At 48.1% G+C, this 21338-nt stretch overlaps 1 protein-coding gene across 1 annotated transcript in view; it reads left to right on the top strand.

Moving 5' to 3' along the window:
- Positions 1–21338, top strand: part of cd109 (CD109 molecule) — a 141673-nt gene that overhangs the window by 53252 nt on the left and 67083 nt on the right. The window contains exons 16-22 of the mRNA XM_038816851.1: positions 1656–1736; positions 2240–2294; positions 4303–4426; positions 8030–8147; positions 12313–12426; positions 14348–14566; positions 18261–18402. Of these exons, the coding sequence (XP_038672779.1) occupies positions 1656–1736; positions 2240–2294; positions 4303–4426; positions 8030–8147; positions 12313–12426; positions 14348–14566; positions 18261–18402 (853 nt within the window). The remainder of the gene's footprint in view (positions 1–1655; positions 1737–2239; positions 2295–4302; positions 4427–8029; positions 8148–12312; positions 12427–14347; positions 14567–18260; positions 18403–21338) is intronic.

The following is a 21338-nucleotide window of genomic DNA, read 5'->3' on the forward strand; positions in this document are numbered from 1 at the left end:
CAGCCCCCCCAACCACCCCCCAACTGCAACTACTCCCAGCAGGCGCTCCCCTCCCTGGCCCGCCGACACCCTTACACGCGCTGCCGAGAGGACCGGACGCCCCTCCCCCGGCCCGGCCCTCGCCAGGTCCGACTAGGGGTACGGACGCAGCCACAAGGACCGGATCATCACTCCCGGAGATCATGGATGCCCGCAACTCCAACATCTCCAGCGAAGCTCCGCAGGTCGCACAGACGTCCAAGGCCCCCAATCGGCTGATCGAGTCTATGTGAACTGTTGATGGACCCTTTCTTGCTTGTTCTCTCGTTTTTTTCCTCTCAAACCTGTATATAGTTACTATGCTCTGACTCGACCCTGTACATAGTTTTCGGGCCAGTGGGCAGCCACTGTTGGAGATGTACGATCCAACATCACTAGTCATACTACCAGTCTCTTACCCACTCGCACAGGACACCCCCCCTTCTCCATGTCCGCATCCCCCGTACATGCCCCCCCCCCCCCCCCCCCCCCAGTTCCTTTCTCAACAAGGGGTGAATGTAGTAGTATGACTAGGGGTATTACGGTACCTAGGAGTGTGAGCTGCCATTGGTGCAGAGGGCTCGCTACCCATTGGCCCAAGTATCGTGTTCTCTGTGTTCCTATTGGCCAAGAGGAAGGTAGCTCCGCCTATGAGGCGGGGTATAAGAACCCGTGTTCCCCAGCAGCCAGGCCATTTCTGTACGTCTGCTGCTGGGCTCACTTCTTGCTGATTAAAGCCTTTCATTTCGGACTTCACCTACGTTTCATGTCCATTGATTGTGCATCATCCTTATGAGTCTGTATATGTCTCTAATGGTATAGTTGTGGGTGAAGGGGTAGCGTAATATCTTGTTTAATAATTGTTTCATTCTTTTGTTAAAAGTTCTTAAGCAGACTCCTGTGACTCTGTTCAGTATCTACCCTCCACATTTCTAAAGATAAAATAAAAGTTAGGATCGATCCATCGTGCTGATTTCCACCCTGGGATCTCACTTGTCCAGAGGTCACATCAGCTGTGATCGTAATACCGGAAACTCAGGGTCACGCTTGCGGACTGAGCGGAGATGTTCCCAAAGAGGTCACCAAGTTTGATCTCCAAAGTGTAGAGGAGACCATGTCGTGAGCAGGGAATACAGAACACTAACTTAAAGGAAGAACACCTAAATTTACGTTTCACTTGGAAGGTGTGTTTGGGGTCTTAGACACTGTGAAGAGAGGAGAAGAAGGTGTTGCATCTCCTGCACTTAGACTGAATTAATCCAGAGGTACGGCTGGGGTGTGAGGGTGACAGGAGAATGGACCAGGGTATCACGGAGGGAACAGTCCCTGTGGAAATCCAAAACGGGAAGACTGGGGGAGATGTATGTTGTTTGGTAAAATTATAGGCGGCAAAACAGAAGATGAGCAACAGACAAAGTTGAGACTCAGTCAGCTGATCTTTGAGCATGGGATCCTCCTTTGTAGAAGGGGTCAGAACATCAGAGAATGTGGTTAAAGGCTGTTGTGCACCTCCTAGTGGCCAGATGGAGTATGGCTTACGAAGAGCAGCTGCAGAGACAGAAGATGCAACATTAGTTCATTCTTCACTGAGTAAGGGGCTATGACGATAATGCTGCTTTTTTCCCTTTGAATTGCAGGTTATTCAAGAGTTAAAAGATGCAGCTAAATACAACAAGCCTATTAATGGATGGTATCACCCCTACGTCGACGTATTTCAGGTAAGGAGGTGTATGGGGAGGGTGCAGAGGGACACAGAGAGGGGAATTGAGAGGACTGTGGGCTGGGGTGGGGTGAGGGAGGGCTCAGAATAAGGCAGGGAGGATGTGAGGAGGGTGGTTCGGGTGTGGGGAAAGTGGAGAAGGTACGGGGAGGTTGTGGAGAGTGCGAAGGATGTGGGGAGAATGAAGGGAGGGAGTGGAGAAGGTGTGGTGAGGGTGGGCAGAGAATGGGATGGATGAGGTGAGGGTTTGGGGAGAGGGAGGTGAGGGAGAGGAGGTTCTGGAGGGTATAAGGATAGTGGGGATGAAGTGAGAGAGGGTAAGGGTGGTGAGGGCAGCAAGGGCACAAAGGATCATGGGAGAGTGTAGAAATGTTGGAGGAGGCCTGTGAAATTTTATTATGTTACTCTATTCCCCCCAAATGCATGTTCCTGCACTTGATGATTACAAAATTCACAACTATAAAATGCTAATTGAAATGTTTTCTGGCCTTTCATTGATAGGACAATGGTTTAATCGTGTTAACAGATGCTTATATTCCATACAGGAAGCCGGTCTGTAAGTATAAACATTTCTAAGAAAACTCAGTTTGTGGGGAAATGGAGTTTCCCTTGAAAGTATTATCAAAGATGCCCAAATGTGTGCTATTCTGCACACAGCTGCTTTATACTTTGCCAAATAAATATCACCGGAAAGAAAATACACGCCCTCTGAGCGATTTCTGTGTTCCTCTGTGGCCTTGTGTGAATCCCCTGATTTCCTTCACTCCATCACTGGCAGCTGTGCTTAAAGGTAGCAAACGCTCAGACCATAAGATATAGGAGAAGAATGAGGCCATTCGGCCCATCGAGTCCTCTCCGCCATTCAATCATCGCTGATATGTTTCTCATCCCCATTCTCCTGCCTTCTCCCCATAACCCCAGATCCCTTTATTAATTAAGAACATATCTATCTCTGTCTTAAAGACACTCAGTGATTTGGCCTCCACAGCCTTCTGCAGCAAAGAGTTCCACAGATTCACCACCTGAAGCAATTCCTCCTCATCTCAGTTTTAAACGATCATTCCTTTAGTCTGAGATTGTGTCCTCGGGTTCTGGTTTTTCCTACATGTGGAAACATCCTCTCCACGTCCACTCTATCCAGGCCTTACATATCCTGTAAGTTTCAATAAGATCCCCCCTCATCCTTCTGAACTCCAACGAGTACAGACCCAGAGTCCTCAACCATTCCTCATATGACAAGACCTTAATTCCAGGGATCATTCTTGTGAACCTCCTCTGGACCCGTTCCAAGGCCAGCACATCCTTCCTTAGATACGGGGCCCAAAATTGCTCACAATACTCCAAATGGAGTCTGACCAGAGCCTTATATAGCCTCAGAAGTACTTCCCTGCTCTTGTATTCTAGCCCTCTCGACATGAATGCTAACATTGCATTTGCCTTCCTAACTGCTGACTGAACCTGTACGTTAGCCTGAAGAGAATCCTGAACTCGGATTTCTAAGGACCTTTGTGTTTCAGATTTCCTGAACCTTTCCGCATTTTGAAAATAGTCTATACCTCTATTCTTCCCACCAAAGTGCATAACCTTTCACTTTTCCACATTTTATTCCATCTGCCACTTCTTTGCCCACTCTCCTAGCCTGTCCAAGTCCTTCTGCAGCTCCCCTGCTTCCCCAACACCTGCGTACCATTTTTTATTTTCATTTTCTGACCTGGACTGTGGTTAATTCTTCATATTTGCATTTTATAAAGGCGATACATCATTTTAACAGCAATTCTCGTGAAGAGTTTGGTCCTCATCAATTGCGTAATAAATAATGTTTGTACAATTAATTTAATAAGACGTAGTTTGTGATATTTAATACCCCTTGTTACGGTCCTGATAAATGTATCTATTTAACATTGTCACCAATTTTAACAGCCAATACCTTTTTTCATTTGAACAGTCTAGCCAAGGAGTGGATACTAAACCTTCCTGGTTGCCTAAGAAATGTGACTGAGTTGCATAAATATCTCCTTCGTCCAAGAACAGAATCCTCAGCTTCTAAAGAGAGGCTGAAGATTAGGGGCTTGATTCTTCGCCCTCCCCCCCCCCCCCACTCGGTGGCGCGCCATTCGCTGGCAGCCGGTTTCTCTCTCCCTGCCACGTGTCAATGGGATCTCCCATCGCAGCCATCCCACGTCACTGGGAAACCCATGGATGGGGCTGCGCTGTCAGTGGGAAACTACAATCCCAACAGGCAGAGAATTCTGGGCTTGCTCTTTATTACAGGCATTTCTGTAATTTTGCCCATGTGTTAGGAGGTTCGGAGAGAACTATGGTTGACATCAGCTGAACACAACTTCCTTGTTTCACACAATTCCTCCTTGATGATAATTTAGTTTTGTGTTTTATATGATTTGGAAAAGAACTCGTGGAAAGTTCCACCTAGATTTGACCGACTCAAACAATATTCAGTGAGTGCGTATTTTGTTGCATTTCAATCTCACCTTGTCCTCAGCTGCTGAATGAAATGTAAGTGTGACATTAACCTGAGGCTAACCTAGTGAATCTACCCTTCACAGACAGCATAGCTATTGAGGACGGCATAGCGTTTAAGACCACGAGCCTTTCGGATAAGGCAGAAGAGAAGCAGAGAGTCAGAACGTATTTCCCAGAGACCTGGATGTGGTTGGACATGTTGACCGGGTAGGAATTCCAAGAGCAGAACTGAGCATGATAGCCTTGTTACTTGACACGAGGAACTAGACAGTCTTGGTCCAAGCAAGGACAAAAGAGTTGAACTCAAGAAGTGAGGTGAGGTGAGACTCACTGCCCTTGACATCAAGGCAGCATTTGACCAGGTTTGGCGTCAAAAGGTTTGAGCAAAATTAAAGCTCACGGGAATTATGAGGGTGAATCTCCACTGGACATCGTTATATTTAGCACAAAGTAAGATGGCTGTAGTTGTTGGAGGTTAATCATAATAATAACAATAATCGCTTATTGTCACAAATAGGCTTCTGAAGTTACTGTGAATAGCCCCTAGTCGCCACATTCCAGTGCCTATTCGGGGAGGCCGGTACAGGAATTGAACCCGCACTGCTGGCATTGTTCTGCATTACAAGCCAGCTGTTTAGCAGACCGTGCTAAACCAGCCCAATCACCTCAGTCCTGGGACATCACTGCAGCAGTTCCTCAGGGTGGTGCTTGGCTAAACCACTTTCAACTGCTTCATCAATGACCTTTCATTAATCACAAGGTCAGAAGTGGGGATGTTTCTTGATGTCTGCAGAATGGTCAGCATCGTTGATGCCTCCTCAGATAATGAAGCAATCTATGTCTATTTGCAACAAGACCTGGACAACATTTAGGCTTGAGCTGATGAATGGAAAGCAACATTCATGCCACACCAGTGCCAGGCAATGATCATCTCCAACAAGAGAGAATATAATCAATGCCCCATGACAATCAATGTCATTACCATTGTTGAATCAACATTCTGGGTTTACCATTGACTAGAAACTGAACTGGACCAACTGTATAAATGCTGTGGCTACCAGAGCAGGTCCGAGGCAAGGAATCCTGTGGCAAGCCTGTCCACTATCTACAAGGCACAACTCAGGAGTGTGATGGAATACTCTCCACTTGCCTGGATGAGTGCAGCTCCAACAACAGTGGAGGGGCCTCACGGTAGCATGGTGGTTAGCATCAATGCTTCACAGCTCCAGGGTCCCAGGTTCGATTCCCGGCTGGGTCACTGTCTGTGTGGAGTCTGCACGTCCTCCCTGTGTGTGCGTGGGTTTCCTCCGGGTGCTCCGGTTTCCTCCCACAGTCCAAAGATGTGCGGGTTAGGTGGATTGGCCATGCTAAATTGCCCGTAGTGTAAGGTTAATGGGGGGATTGTTGGGTTATGGGTATACGGGTTACGTGGGTTTAAGTAGGGTGATCATTGTTCGGCACAACATCGAGGGCCGAAGGGCCGGTTCTGTGCTGTACTGTTCTATGTTCTAACACTCAAGAAGCTTGGCACCATCCAGGACAAAGCAGCCTTGCTTGATTGGCACCCCATCCACCACCTTCAACATCCACTCCCTCTACCACAGTGCACAGTGGCAGCCGTGTGTGGCATCTACAAGATGCACTGCAGCAACTCACCAAGGTTCCTTCGACAACAACTTCAAAATACATGACTACTACCATCGAGAGAGACAAGGCAGCAGGACACCATTACCTGGAGGTTCCCCTCCAAGTCACTTACTATCCTGAGTTGGAAATATATCGCTTTTCCTTCACTATTGCTGGATCAAAATCCTGGAACTCACTCCCTAACAGCATTGTGGGTGTACCTACAGCACATGGAGTGGTTCAAGAAGGTGGATCACCACCACCTTCTCAAGGGTAACTAGGAATGGGCAATAAATGCTGGATAACTGTGGTGATATGCATCACTGTAAATACACAAGGGGTTACTGTAAATACACATAGACTAGCTAGACACTAGAGGGAGCACCAGAGACATGACACACAGACATTCAACCAATAGGTCCGTAAGATAGGACATGGCCAATGGCCATTCAAGACGCACACAGAGGTGACACTACCACAGGAGGGCATTACACCAACCCATATATATGGACACAGCACACATGATCTTCCTCTTTCCAGTGGAGACACTTAGTAAGTACAGACAGGGTTGATTTGAAACACGTCACACCCACCACCTGGATTGTAGCAGACTGGTTCGTCAGTCTGAGTAGCTATAGCAGGACTAACAGGAGAGTCGAATCCAAGTAGGAGAAGCGTTAACAGTTTAATAAATGTGTTAAAGCTATCTCCAAGTCTGAACCTTCCTTTGTCAGAGTGCACATCATGGAAGAAGCTTATGCTACGTCAAGAGCATAACAAAACACTAACCAGCGATGCCCACACCCTGTAAATTAATTTTTTTAATGCTTGTATGATGGTGTTTGGGAGTTCCTGGAATTTAACCCAATAATGATGTATTTCCGGTGTAGGCTGGAGGGGTGTGGTGCAGGTATCAATGATAGTTTTCAGCAAGGTCCAGACACAGGGAAAAACCTGTTGACATTTGTCTCCGGAAACCAGTCTAGCAGATACAGCAGTATCCAAGAAAAGTATTCAGTTCATTCTCCAGATATAGAAGCACAAATAATTTACATGGATGATACCAGTGTGGACTGAGAGATCAGATAGGATAAACATAAATGAGATATTTCCGCTTGTGCTGGAATCCAAAAGCAGGGATCATGAATATAAGGTCTTCACTAATAAATCCAATGGGTAATTTAAGAGAAATGTCTTTATACAGAGGCTGGGGAAAATCGCTAACACGGGGAGCGCTTTAAGGGAAAATGAACAGTTGGGGTAACCCCATAATGCTGTCAGGCCAGGGGTTTTGACTCACTGATGGTGACGGATGTATGCCCAAGTCAAGATGGTGAGTGGTTTGGTGGGGAGCTTGTAGATGGTGGTGTTCCCATTCAGCCGCTGCCCTTGTCTGTCGAGCTGATAGAGACCACAGGTTTGGCCGAGTCAGGAACAAAAGCAGAAAGCACTTTTTCACTCAAAGGATAGAAGTTTGGAACGCCTTCCCTATAGGAAGCAATGGATTCTGGGACAATTGGAGCTTTTGGGCCGGTTTATCATCGGGTCAGGGCATGGATTGGCCTGGAGGGTATGATTGTGGGTGGGTGGCGAGGCATGAACTGGCATGGAAAGTGGAATGGGCTGGGGAAGCGATCGGATGTGAGGGGTGAGGGCTGGAGGGATTTGTGTTTAACAAAACCACAGGGACAAAGTTCCAGGGAACTGAGGCAGGCCTCTTAGCCAACCCGCCTTGGTGCCCATGGCCTCTGCAGCCACCTCCAATCTGCATCCAGGGGTGACGTGTCACACATGCCTGCACTCCCCTGCAACACAAATCACAATATTTGGGCCACTATTTCCGAAGGTGGGGGTGCCAAATCAGGAACATTCCTGAGTCCAGCTACTCACCTCTAAGATGCAAATCCATCCTTTTAAGACTGAGATCTGGTTGCTTCTTATGGGTGACAGTGCCAAGGAAAAATGAAGGAAGTAGGATTGAGGTGCAAGCCAGCCATGATCTAGCTGAATGGTCGATCAGGTTCAAGGGGCTGGATGGCCTCCTCCTGTTCCTAATCTCCCAGTTCCTTTGTATTAGGACGCCCCGAGAGCATTGCTGTATCAGTTTGATGTTGTTTGTTAATTCTTTCCATAGGCAAGTCACACTTTATGATCATCATTCTAATGTTATTTTCTTTTGTTTAGTTCAAGCTCAACAGTTACCTTGCAGAGAACAGTCCCAGATTCCCTCACCACCTGGGTCGCCAGTGCTTTCGCCATATCCAAGAGTCAAGGGCTTCAAGTGGCCACTATTCCTGCTCAGGTACAGTCAAAGAGACCTTGGCGTGTTTGGAAATAGACCTCTGAAGGCACAGGAGCAGGTTAATAGGGTGGTGAAAAAGGGATGTGGGGCACGAGCTTCATCAATCATGACATAGATTATAAAAGCAAGGGAGTTATGATGGAGCTGCACAGAACTTTGGTGAGGCCACAGCTGGAATAGTATGTGCAGTTCCCGGTCGGCATGTTAAAGGAAGGATGTGATTACGCTGGAGTGGGTGCAGAGGCACGTTCCCCAGGATGGAACATTTAAGTTATGAAGCGAGGTTGGATAGGCTTGGTGTGGCGCTAACAATTGCTCACAAAGACCCGAGGCACGTACAATCGAGGCTTTATTGCTGTGTGATGCTATTCCTCAGGCGGCAGCTGTAGAATAGGATCTCAGTGACTCACACGCCTATTTATACACAAGCTCCCTGTGGGCGGAGCTAGCCGGCAGGGGCTTACCGGAGGAACCTGTATTACAGGTACACCCATACATCCCCCTACTGCAAGTACGCGTATCTACAGTGGTTATATCACCACACTTGGGTTGTTTTCACTGGAGCAGGGAAGGCTGAGGGGTGACCTGATCGAGGGGTACAGGATTATGAGGGGCATGGACAGGGTGGATAGGGAGCAGCTGTTCACCTCAGTTGGAGGGTCGGTTATGAGGGGACACAGGTTGAAGGTGAAGGGTGGGAGGTTCAGGGTTGATTGGAGGAAAATATGTTTTGCTCAGAGGGTAGTGATGGTCTGGAATACACTGCCTGGGAGGGTGGTAGAGGCGGGTTGCCACACACCCTTTAAAAATTATCTGGATGAGCACTTGGCACGTCTTAACATTCGAAGCGATGGGCCAAGTGTTGGCAAATAGAATTAGGAATGGCAGACCAGGTGCCTTTCATGTGGTGGTGCTGACTCGATGGGCCGAGCGGCATTTTCATGACTGTATTTTGCTGCGATTCTCATTCTGTGATATATTAAATGTATTTAATCTTATTCATGGGGACATGGGGAGTGAAGAAGCCCGATTTCAATCCTGCGGTCCACTGACGTGAAGGAGGGTCACTCGTGAGGCCCACTCACCAGCCTGGGTTGTCCATCACTGCTTTAAAAGCTGTAAAAGTTTCAAACTCCTCATCTCTCAACATAACTTGATGCAAGATAGGGCAGCACGGTGGCCTAGTGGTTAGCACAGCTGCCTCACGGCGCTGAGGTCCCAGGTTCGAATCCCGGCTCTGGGTCACTGTCCGTGTGGAGTTTGCACGTTCTCCCCCCCCGTGTCTGCGTGGGGTTCGCCCCCACAACCCAAAAAATGTGCAGAGTAGGTGGATTGGCCATGCTAAATTGCCCCTTAATTGGAAAAAATAATTGGGTAATCTAAATTAAAAAAAAAATAACTTGATGCAAGATCAGTTGTTAAATTTAATTGCAATGTTGACCGTCCTTTGCTAACTAAAGATATTGAGAGCTAATGGGCAAAAATAGGTATACGGAGTTAGGTCCTAGATCTCAATGAATGATGGAATTAGATCGAGGGGCTATTTTCTATGTTTAGTTTCTCATTGAAGGGCAGGGTGCGAAATTCAAACATATCCACAAGATGGCTCCAGAGAAAAGGATCTGGAGGAAAATATCAGGCATTCCATACACATGTGTTTATTTGTAACACGTACAGACTTTCATTCCCGTTCCACAACAAAAGGCAGAAAAATAAATCACAATATCTTGGCTGTTCAAATTGCATGCTGGGTAGAGTGTCAAAAGGAGACATTTCTCGTGGTTCTTGTTTGCCTTCAAATTGTTTCTTAGTTTTACTTGGGTGTAATCTCCTCCTTCTGCGTAGAATCTCCGCCAACCGCGTACCCCTCACCAATTATCTCAATGCTCGCTGTGAGCAGAAAGCCAACACGCCCCGACAGCCCCGGACACACCCATATCCACTATCACAGCCTCAGAAATCAGATCGGCCTTCTTTAAATTGAACCCTCGGAAGGCAATGGGTCCTGATGGAGTCCCTGGCTGTGCACTGAGATTCTGCACGGAACAACTGATGGATGTGTTCGCAGACATCTTCAACCTCTCCCTACTCCATTCCGAGGGTCCCACCGGCTTCAAGAAGACCACCATCATAGCGGTGCCGAAGAAGAACGAGGCAACGTGCCTCAACAACCACCATCCAGTGACCTTGACATTGATCATTATGAAGTGCTTCGAGAGGTCAGCCATGAGACCCATCATAGCCATACTCCCAGAATGCCTAGGTCCACTGCAATTTGCATACTGCCACAACCGGTCCACAGCAGACGCCATCTCCCTGGCCCTACACTCATCCCTGGAGCATCTCAACAACAAAGACTCCTATGTCAGATTCCTATTCATTGACTACAGCTCCACCTTCAACACCACAATCCCAGCCAAACTCATATCAAAGCTCCAAAACCTAGGACTTGGCTCCTTCCTCTGCAACTGGATCCTTGATTTTCTGACCCACAGGCCACAATCAGTAAGAATGAAGAACAACACCTCCTCCTCAATACTGGGGCCCCACAGGGTTGCTTACTTAGTCCCCTACTAAACACTGTATACACACACGACTGCGTGGCACAATTTGGCTCCAAGTCCATCTACACGTTTGCTGATGACACAACCGTAGCGGGTTGGATCTCAAACAACGATGAGCCAGAGTATAGGAGGGAGGTAGAGAACCTAGTGGTGTGGTGTAACAACAATAATCTCTCCCTCAACGTCAACAAAACTAAGGAGCTGGTCATCAACTTCAGGAAGCGAAGTATCGTACACACCCCTGTCAGCATCAATGGTGCTGAGGTGGAGATGGTTAACAGCTCCAAATTCATAAGTGTGCACGTCATCAATAATCTGTCCTGGTCCACCTAGAAAGCACAACAGTACCGATATATACTTCCTCAGGAAACTAAGGAAATTTGACATGCCTACATTGACTCTTACCAATTTTTACAGATGCACTATCGAAAGCATCCTATCGGGCTGCATCACTGCCTGGAATGGCAATTGCTCAGCCCAAGACCGTAAGAAACTACAGAGAGTCGTGAACACAGCCCAATCCATCACGTGAAGCTGCCTCCCATCCATTGACTCTATCTACACCTCCCATTGCCTTGCGAAAGCGGGCAGCATAATCAAAGACCCTTCCCACCCAAGTTATTCTCTCTTCCAACCTTGTTTATCGGGCAGGAGATGCAAAAGTCTGAGAACACGCACTAAGAGATTCAAAAACAGCTTCTTCCCCACTGTTACCAGACTCCTGAATGATCCTCTTATGGACTGAACTGATCTCTCCAGACATCTTCTCTACTGAGTAGTACTACACTCTGTATGTTTCACCCAATGTTTATGTCTATGTATTTACATTGTGTATTTATCGTATGTCCTATGTTTTTTCATGTATGGACGATCTGTCTGGATTGTACACAGAATAATACTTTCCACCGTACCTCTGTACACATGACAATAAATCTAAATCTAAATCTTATGTCCTTTCATGGTTGGCATGGTAGCTCAGTGGGTAGCACTGTTGCTTCACATCGCCAGGGTCCCGGGTTCAATTCCCGGCTTGGGTCACTATCTGTGCGGAAGAAAAAGAGTGCCCCCACAGCACAGGGCCGCCCACCGATCGGTGGGCCCCGATCGCGGGCCAGGCCACCGTGGTCAAATCGCCCCGCGCCCCCCCAGGACCCCGGCACTCGCCCGTGCCGCCAATCCCGCCAGTCAGGTAGGTGTTTTGATTCCCGCCGGCGGGAGAGACCTGTCAGCGGCGGGACTTCGGCCCATCGCGGGCCGGAGAATCGCCGCGGGGGGCCCGCCAACCGGCGCAGTGCGATTCCCGCCCCCGCCGAATCTCGGGTGGCGGAGAATTCGGGACACGCCGGGGGGTGGGATTGACCCCGCCCCCGGGCGATTCTCCGACCCGGTGGGGGGTCGGAGAATCCCGCCCCTGATATTTATCTCCACTAACAGAGTGAGACTGGAAGGATTCTCCACTCATTGACGCAGTGAAACGTTCACGCCACATGTTAACTGTACATTACTTGAGAGGTGCCTTTAACTGTGTGTTTCATCGCCACTTCAGTGATCTGTGTTCCTGTGTCTATGTTAACACTACTTTGTTCTTTTTGATTTAACAGCTGGAGGTTTTCAAGTCTTTCTTCCTGGAACTGAACCTCCCGTATTCAATAACCAGAGGCGAGCAACTTGTTCTGGAAATAAATATCTTCAACTACCAGGAACAGACACTGGAGGTAGCGCCTCTAACAGTTTTGATCTCTCACAAGATTGGCTTAGTATGTTGGAGTTAAAATAAAACATTTAAGCCTTTAAACCGGGGCTGGTTTAGCTCACAAGGCTAAATCGCTGGCTTATAAAGCAGACCAAGCAGGCCAGCAGCACGGTTCAATTCCCGTACCAGCCTCCCCGGACAGGCGCCGGAATGTGGCAACTAGGGCCTTTTCACAGTAACTTCATTGAAGCCTACTCGTGACAATAAGCGATTTTCATTTCATTTCAAATGTCCCGTATATGGGACGGGATTCTCCGAGAACGGGGCTAAGTGTTGACGCCGTCGTAGGAGCGTTTAGCGACGGCGTCATCTGGCCACTGGGAGCAGCGATCCTGTACCGGACAGGGAGCCAGCACGGCATTGGAGCGCTTCATGCAGCTCCAGCTGCTGATACGGGTGCCAGCACGGGGTGATGCGGGTCCACGTATGCGCGCCACGGCCGACGCAGGTCCACACATGCACGCCACGGCCAGCGGAGGTCCACGCATGCACGCCGGATGGGGCCATGAATATGAGTTGCCGTCCCCGCACTGGCCCCCTGGCAACATGGTGGAGACCTACAGGGTTCCGGGCCCGGAGGAATATAGCCCCCCTCTCCCGGAATTAGCCTGCCCGCCGATCTGTAGCCCCCGATCGCGGGCCTGGCCACCCACCCCCCCCCCCCCCCCAACCAGGACGGCCCCCACAGCCAGAATGCCGAGGTCCCGCCAGGTAGGACCACATGCGAACAACGCCGGTGGGACTCGGCCGAGCTCGGCGGGCATTCGGCCCATTGAGCGCAGTGAATCGCCTGCGGGGGGGTGGGTGGGGGGGTTTGAGTTGAGCGGCCCCCCACCAGCGCCGTGGCAACCGCGCCAGCGCTATCGGCGGCCCGGCGTCAGAGCGGCGACCCGGGATTCGCGCCCGCCCGGCGATTCTCCGACCTGGCGCGGGACCGGAAAATCCCGCCCGTGATGTTTTCGGAATCCTTTGGGATCATTTTATCCTGTATAAATATTAGAGATTAGTGATCTATACACTGCAGCAAGTAGAGAGCACAGGTTATAACCATTGGAATAAGGACAGAGAGCAGAAGATTGAGGGGTTAAAGTTGATCATCATTCAGCCCCAAGCAGATTTGATAAATGTTCCCTGTGCTAAATATTCCCGGATGTCTTTTGGGGAAATGACTTGGTGGGTCTCGGAAGTCAATAATTACAAGTTTCATTGGCAGTAATCTAAAATGCTAATGAGGGTATAAGAACCATATTTCGCTCCCCACTGACGTCCCTGATATATTGGGTATTCTGAAGGTTTTGACCAAGGTTGGTATCATGACCGGTACAGGCCTGGAGGGCCGCAGGGCCTGTTCCTCTGCTGTATTGTTCTTTGTTCTTTGAATGGACCAAGCACTAATCTGTTCATGTCTTACCGAAACCTCAGACAGGATTCCTCAATATTTCATCTATTCTTCAATCACATCTCCCTCCAGGGTGGCGGTCAAGTTACTGGGCTGTAAGGGCAGCACGGTGGCCTAGTGGTTAGCACAACCGCCTCACGGCGCTGAGGTCCCAGGTTCGATCCCGGCTCTGGGTCACTGTCCGTGTGGAGTTTGCACATTCTCCCCGTGTCTGCGTGGGTTTCGCCCCCACAACCCAAAAATGTGCAGAGTAGGTGGATTGGCCACGCTAAATTGCCCCTTAATAGAAAAAATAATTGAGTAATCTAAATTTATTAAAAAAAAAGTTACTGGACTGCGAACCCTGGTGCCTGGACTTTTTAGTAGGATGTGTGTCCAAATCCCAATGTTTAATAATTTTGATTTAGTTTCTTAAAAGAAAGAGATCTGCCGATAAAAAGCTGATGGTCGGATGAATAACACTATCGATGTTTTTAATGCACAGGTTTGGGTGACGGTTGAGTGGAATGATTTATTTGATTTCATCATCATACCAGATGAGAAGGACACTGTGCCCAATAAGCAGAAAGGTTCTGTGTTAAATCAAGATTCCCACGTCTTTTATTTCCCCATCAAGCTGAAGGCCCTTGGAAAGGTGCCTATCAAAGTTAAGGCCACATCGGAAGTCTCATTCGACGCTGTCTCCAAGTACATTTTAGTGAAGGTATTGTATTTGGTTTGATTGGTTCCATTTTCATGCCTTTTATTTACTGAGGTAAACTCAGCAGATTATGAAGATTAGGAATAAAGAGCAGCCAGGGGCCAAACATTGTCTCTCACTTTCTCCATCATTGATCGTTCATCTTCAATCTTAACTCCACTCTCCCACCTTCTGCTTCACTCCCTTGCTCAGACACAAATCTTTGAAGGTGGAAGGACAAGTTGAGAATGCCCCTCAACAAATCATGAGGAGAGCCGGGCGGCACGATGGTGCAGTGGTTAGCACTGCTGTCTACGGCGCTGAGGACCTGGGTTCAAATCCTGGCCCTGGTTCACTGTCTGTGTGGAGTTTGCACATTCTCCCCGTGTCTGCGTGGGTTTCACCCCCACAACCCAAAGATGTGCAGGTTAGGTGGATTGGCCACGCTAAATTGCCCCTTAATCAGAAAAAGAATAATTGGGTATTGTGCTCTATGTAAAGTGGAACGTTAACCGAAAGCAAAGAGATGGTGCAAAACTGGTTATAAAATCACTGGTTAGGCTCCAACTAGAGGGTAATGTATCTAATTCTGGGCACCACACTTTAGGAAGGATGTACCCACAAGCTCCCGCATTTAACAATGAGGCGATGAGCGGGTCATCGGTTTTTGTGACGTTGGTTGAGGGCATGGGCTTAGGGGTGAACTCCCATGCTCCTTTTTGAAACACTGCCGCAGGATCCATTAGGAACGCAAGAGGGCAGAAAGAACCTTGGTTTTAATGTCGCACCTCAAAGGCGGCACCTCTGACAGTGCAGCACTCCCCAGTGCTAAATTACATGCTCGAGTTTCAAGAGGGCCATGTGAACCCATAACCTTCTGACTCAGAGGGGTGAGAGCGACCAACTGAGCCATGACAAACACTGAGCAACCTCCAGTTCATTGCAGCTCACTGAATCTGAGGCTCCGACCAAGTTTTCGGAATTTGGTATTTGGCTTTCCTGGCTGCACATTTAGATTCTACGGACCGTGTCGAATGCAATACAGATCATTGCTGCTGTATTTCCCTAAAGGGGGCAACAATAAGGAGGTTGAATTGATCCAAATTTTACAAATGTGTAACAGATGTTGCATGGCGCGAATCTCTAACAAGCCGGGAGAGTTTCAGATGATGCAGACATAAGCTTGTTGTTTAACTTGGAGCGTGAGCACCAGTTTAAGTTTATGAGTAACATCAAGCGACCTTAGAGATTAGGACTAATCCTTTAACCCAGACTAGTGGATAAGTGGGAAATTCTGCTGGTTTGCCTCCTTCAAAGCCAGACCGGATGAATAACTGGTTGCAAACCTGTTAAAGTGGGGAAACTCAGGTGTAAGAGCCAAAAATCCTTTTGATTTGCGTGAGGCCAAGGAAGGAGGAATACCAGAGGAATAGAAGGGTGTATTGATGGGAGGATGTGAGGAAGGTTGAGAAGAGACTTGTATGAAGCATAAAGAACATAAGAACATAGGAACTAGGAGCAGGAGTAGGCCATCTGGCCCCTCGAGCCATTCAATGAGATCATGGCTGATCTTTTGTGGACTCAGCTCCACTTTACGGCCCGAACACCATAACCCTTAATCCCTTTATTCTTTAAAAAAACTAGCTATCTTTATCTTAAAAACATTTAATGAAGGAGCCTCAACTGCTTCACTGGGCAAGGAATTCCATAGATTCACAACCCTTTGGGTGAAGAAGTTCCTCCTAAACTTAGTCCTAAATCTGCTTCCCCTTATTTTGAGGCTATGCCCCCTAGTTCTGCTTTCACCCGCCAGTGGAAACAACCTGCCCGCATCTATCCTATCTATTCCCTTCATAATTTTATATATTTCTATAAGATCCCCCCGCATCCGTCTAAATTCCAACGAGTACAGTCCCAGTCTACTCAACCTCTCCTCGTAATCCAACCCCTTCAGCTCTGGGATTAATCTAGTGAATCTCCTCTGCACACCCTCCAGTGCCAGTACGTCCTTTCTCAGGTAAGGAGACCAAAAATCAGCACAATACTCCAGGTGTGGCCTCACTAACACCTTATACAATTGCAGCATAACCTCCCTAGTCTTAAACTCCATCCCTCTAGCAATGAAGGACAAAATTCCATTTGCCTTCTTAATCACCTGTTGCACCTGTAAACCAACTTTTTGGTTTACAGCCTGGAGATCTGACAAGACTACGCCCCAATGCTCTCCGTCTTTGCTGGAGACTCGATGTGAAATGGTGGAAGGAAAATAGACATAAAATGATTGAATAACCAGCAACTTGAGGTTTGAAAGCTAGAAGTTTATAGGATGAAAAGGGTAAGAGGGTCTACATTTTGCTGGGGACCTGTAACGTTTTGTTCATAATCCAGTTACCAACCAGGAGAATAAAGACACACTTTTTCACAGTTATAAACAAACAAAATAAAATGTATTATCCAAAGTCAGAAAAGTGAAACAATCTACAATATCCATCTTATCTCTAACATTCAGAATTAATATGAGGTAAGTATGAATTAATAGACCAACTGTGGTTGGACGCACCACACTGCACATTATATGACAGATGATCCAAGACGGATCCCATAGTTTCTCAGCAACCGACCCAGATGTCAGTGACCATTGTGAGTCGCAAAATCCCATTAAAACTCTGTTTCCCTCATGAGGGATTTCAACTCACTTTCAAAGACCTATCCTCTGAATTCCATCAAACGCCATTGCGACTTGGACTGCCTCAACAATTCCTCACCTCCCAATGGTTCACACTTCTCCAGAGACGGTGCTCCATGAGATTCACAAAATTGTTCTCCAATATCTATTTACCATCACCATTGCAGCTCTTTCACAGTCTATTAGCTTCACTTCAGTTTCTACAGTCTCTCAGGTTCAACGAGCTAAAAATGGCTCCCAGGGCTTCTCTGAGCCCGAACTGCCTGGAGCCTTTTGGTACCTAACCCCTTTCCTTGCTGCAGGATAGTCACCTAAATTGAAACCAGAGGACCTTCTTAAGCTCCGCACATGCCCATGATGATGTAGCCTTTTAGGGTTGACTGAATGGTTTTAAACTAATTTAGCTCCATCTCCGAAACAAAGTATTTTTCTGGACTGCACTCCTTTGCAAGTAGTGTAGGCATCAGATCTCCAGTTCGCCAGTGAAATAAAGCCATGTGCTGTTTTTACGGCTCTGACCTTCTTTAGCTGCTAACCCCTTAGGTCGACTTGATCCCAATCATTTAAATGTGAGAGAATTATCTATCTGCCTCAGTTGCCTTTACCCCGTTTTCGGCAGTTAAACATTAATCGTTTCAGAGCTAAAAAGTGCCCCCAACATATCAACATGAACTCTGAACTAGATATTCACCAGTGGTTTTAGAAAGGAATGCCTCAGAACAGGAAACAGTACAATAAACATCAATCAGTCTTGATCTGATTGAAGGTGAAGAAGTGATTTGATAGCCCTGCTTAAAATCATGAGCGATTTTTGGATGAGCGATGGACAAATTGGGTAACTCGACCCAATTGGGTAACTCACAGGCCAACTGTTCTCCTGTTCTGCTGCATCTTCATCGACCCTGATTTTCTCATTACAAGTTGCCTCCCAGTCCAAAGTCTTCCTTTTCTTTATTACTCTGGATTTGCAGCTCTCAGGTTGCCCTTTTCAGTTGGAGACGCTTAACAATACACTTTCCTGTCTGTCTCTAGGCTGAAGGAATACAGCAGTCATTCTCGCAGTCACTCTTCGTGGCCCCTAAGGCTGGCAAGCGGCTTTGGTCTAAGGAGGTGCGATTTACATTCCCGGATAATGTGGTGGATGGCAGCGAAATCGCTCACGTCACTGTGATCGGTAAGGAGCTCTGGTTGCTGTACTTAGACAAACATCCGCTGAATCGCCTCTAGCATTGCTCCTGGTGGAGCAGAGAATTAACTGGGAACCTAACAAACTAGTGTAGGCCTAAAGGGGCTGGTTTAGCTCACTCAGCTAAATCGCTGGCTTATAAAGCAGACCAAGCAGGCCAGCAGCACGGTTCGATTCCCGTACCAGCCTCCCCGGACAGGCGCCGGAATGTGGCGACTAGGGGCTTTTCACAGTAACTTCATTGAAGCCTACTCGTGACAATAAGCGATTTTCATTTCATTTCAGTTCCTCGAGCCCATTCCGCCATTCAGTTAGATCAAACCCTGATTTGCAACTAGATGTCAACAACCCAGAAGGAAAGGGCTAGCAACCTCAAGAAGAAGTCTGTCCTTCGATCCCTTCAATCTGTTCCTTCCTTCCCCTAGGCCCATTGCCTTGCCCCAATTGGACCTCTCCCTGCAGCCTGTAGAGTCTTCATCCATCCCCTTCCAGCAAACAATATGGTAGTCTTTTGAGTTCCTTGTTTCTGAGCTTTCTTCTTCGGTAATTTTATGGGATGTGAGAGTATCTGGCTGGGCCAGCATTTATTGCCCGTTCCTAACTGCCCTCCATTTCAGGGGGCATTTGAGAGTCAACCACGTTGCTGTGGGTCTGGAGTCACATGTAGGCCACACCAGGTAAGGACGGCAAATTTCCTTCCCGAATGGACAATAGTGAACCAGACCCACAATTGACAATAGTTTCACGATCATCATTAGATATTTTAAATCCAAATTTTTATTGAATTAAAATGTCACCATATACCGTGGTGAAATTTGAATGCTAGTCTCTGGATCTAGCTTTGGGTCTCTGGATTACCCGTCCAGTGAACATACTATTGCGCCTCTGTCTCCCCATGCAGCATTGTTAGGGTCCAGCTTCACACCCTGAGGCTTTCCCTCTGCCTTGCATTGTTCATCTTCCTCATTCAACTCCTTGCCCACCTGGCTGCCATCATAAGCATTCACCCATCCCCCCTTCTCCTGGCACAGCCCTCCTGCCACATTGGCCCCTTGCCTTCGTCAAGCTGACACTCCCCCATCACCACCGTCAAACTTCAGATCTTTCTTACAGTGGCTGCATAAGTGCCACAGCATGGTGCTGTCCATGAAGACCAGCTGGGCATGGAGATGGAGATAGAGGCAGGAAATGGGCAGCCCTGGCAGAGTGGTGAGCAGCACATCAGGCGCAGTGCAGCAGCATGGCACAAAGTTATTGTACTTACCCAGATGTCTCTGGCAAACTGAGGGCCATCTTGTCCACACCACTCTTTAGCAGCCAGGTGTGACGCCAATGTACATTCTGGCTCTTGCCATATTCTCCACATCTGCCTGCCGACAAACGTGCCATGGATGAGTTGGGAGAATTCTGCCCAGCAGATCTGGCAGCATCTGTAGGGAGATAAACAGAGTTAATTTCAAGTCCAACATGACTCTTCAGAAATCTATCAATCTCAATATTGAAATTGCATCTTTAACCTTATGCCTTTCTTCCTGACCACCCTGCCCAATATCAACCCAACCAAATCCTTTTCACATTTTAAACACCTTGATCAGTTCACCCCCAACCTGCCCCAATGAGTTATTTATTCACAGGTACAGTTATATTACTAGTGATCATACGCACTGTACTATTAGTCAAAAGATGCAAGTTCAAATCTCACTAAGGTAGTAGGTTAATGAGAATTCAATTATTAAAGTAGGAATCAAAGTAAAAGAGAATTTTGAATTGTATCAGTAACGGTGAGTTGTGAAAATGTCCCAACAATCCGTATGGTTCTTTAGGACAGAGAATCTGTCACCTTATCCAGTGTGGTCACCATTTGACTCCAGACCCACACCAACATGGTTGATTCCTGCCCTCTGAAATAATACCAGAGAGTATCTCAGCTGTGCCATTGGTGGGCCTTTGTCCTGCAGGATAAAGGTGAATAAAGGCTGAGATTGGGGATTGGTTACACACCAACCAAAGAGGAGAGTTGTTGGGGAACAGATGGAGAGCTGTTGAAGAGCTGATAGGGGGCTGTTGGGGAGCAGATGGAGAGCTGTTGAAGAGCTGATAGAGGGCTGTTGGGGAGCAGATGGAGAGCTGTTGGAGGGCAGTTGGAGTGCTGTTGGGGAGCAGATGGAGAGCTGTTGGAGAGCTGTTAATGGGCTGTTGGAGGGCTGTTGGGGAGCAGATGGAGAGCTGTTGGAGGGCAGTTGGAGGGCTGTTGGGGAGCAGATGGAGAGCTGTTGGAGAGCTGTTGATGGGCTGTTGGAGGGCTGTTGGAGAGCTGTTGGAGGGCTGTTGGAGAGCAGATGGAGAGCTGTTGGAGAGCTGTTGGAGAGCTGTTGGAGGGCTGTTGGAGGGCTGTTGGGGAGCAGATAGAGAGCTGTTGGAGGGCTGTTGGGGAGCAGATGGTGAGCTGTTGGAGAGCTGTTGGAGGGCAGTTGGAGAGCTGTTGGAGAGCTGTTGGAGGGCTGTTGGGGAGCAGATGGAGAGCTGTTGGAGAGCAGATGGAGAGCTGTTGGAGGGCTGTTGGGGAGCAGATGGAGAGCTATTGGAGGGCAGTTGGAGAGCTGTTGGAGAGCTGTTGGAGAGCTGTTGGAGGGCTGATGGAGGGCTGTTGGAGAGCTCTGGGAGAGCTGTTGGAGGGCTGTTGGAGAGCTGTTGGAGTGCTGTTGATGGGCTGTTGGATGGCTGGTGGAGAGCTGTTGGGGGTGGTTGGAGAGCTGTTGATGGGCTGTTGGAGGGCATTTGGAGGGCTGTTGGAGGGCTGTTGGAGGGCAGTTGGAGGGCTGTTGGAGGGCAGTTGGAGGGCAGTTGGAGGGCTGCTGGAGGGTTGTTGGAGGGCAGTTGGAGAGCTGTTGGAGGGCTGTTGGAGGGCTGTTGGGGAGCCGTTG

Source organism: Scyliorhinus canicula, chromosome 1 (assembly GCF_902713615.1).
Source record: "Scyliorhinus canicula chromosome 1, sScyCan1.1, whole genome shotgun sequence".
NCBI classification, from domain to species: Eukaryota; Metazoa; Chordata; class Chondrichthyes; order Carcharhiniformes; family Scyliorhinidae; genus Scyliorhinus; species Scyliorhinus canicula.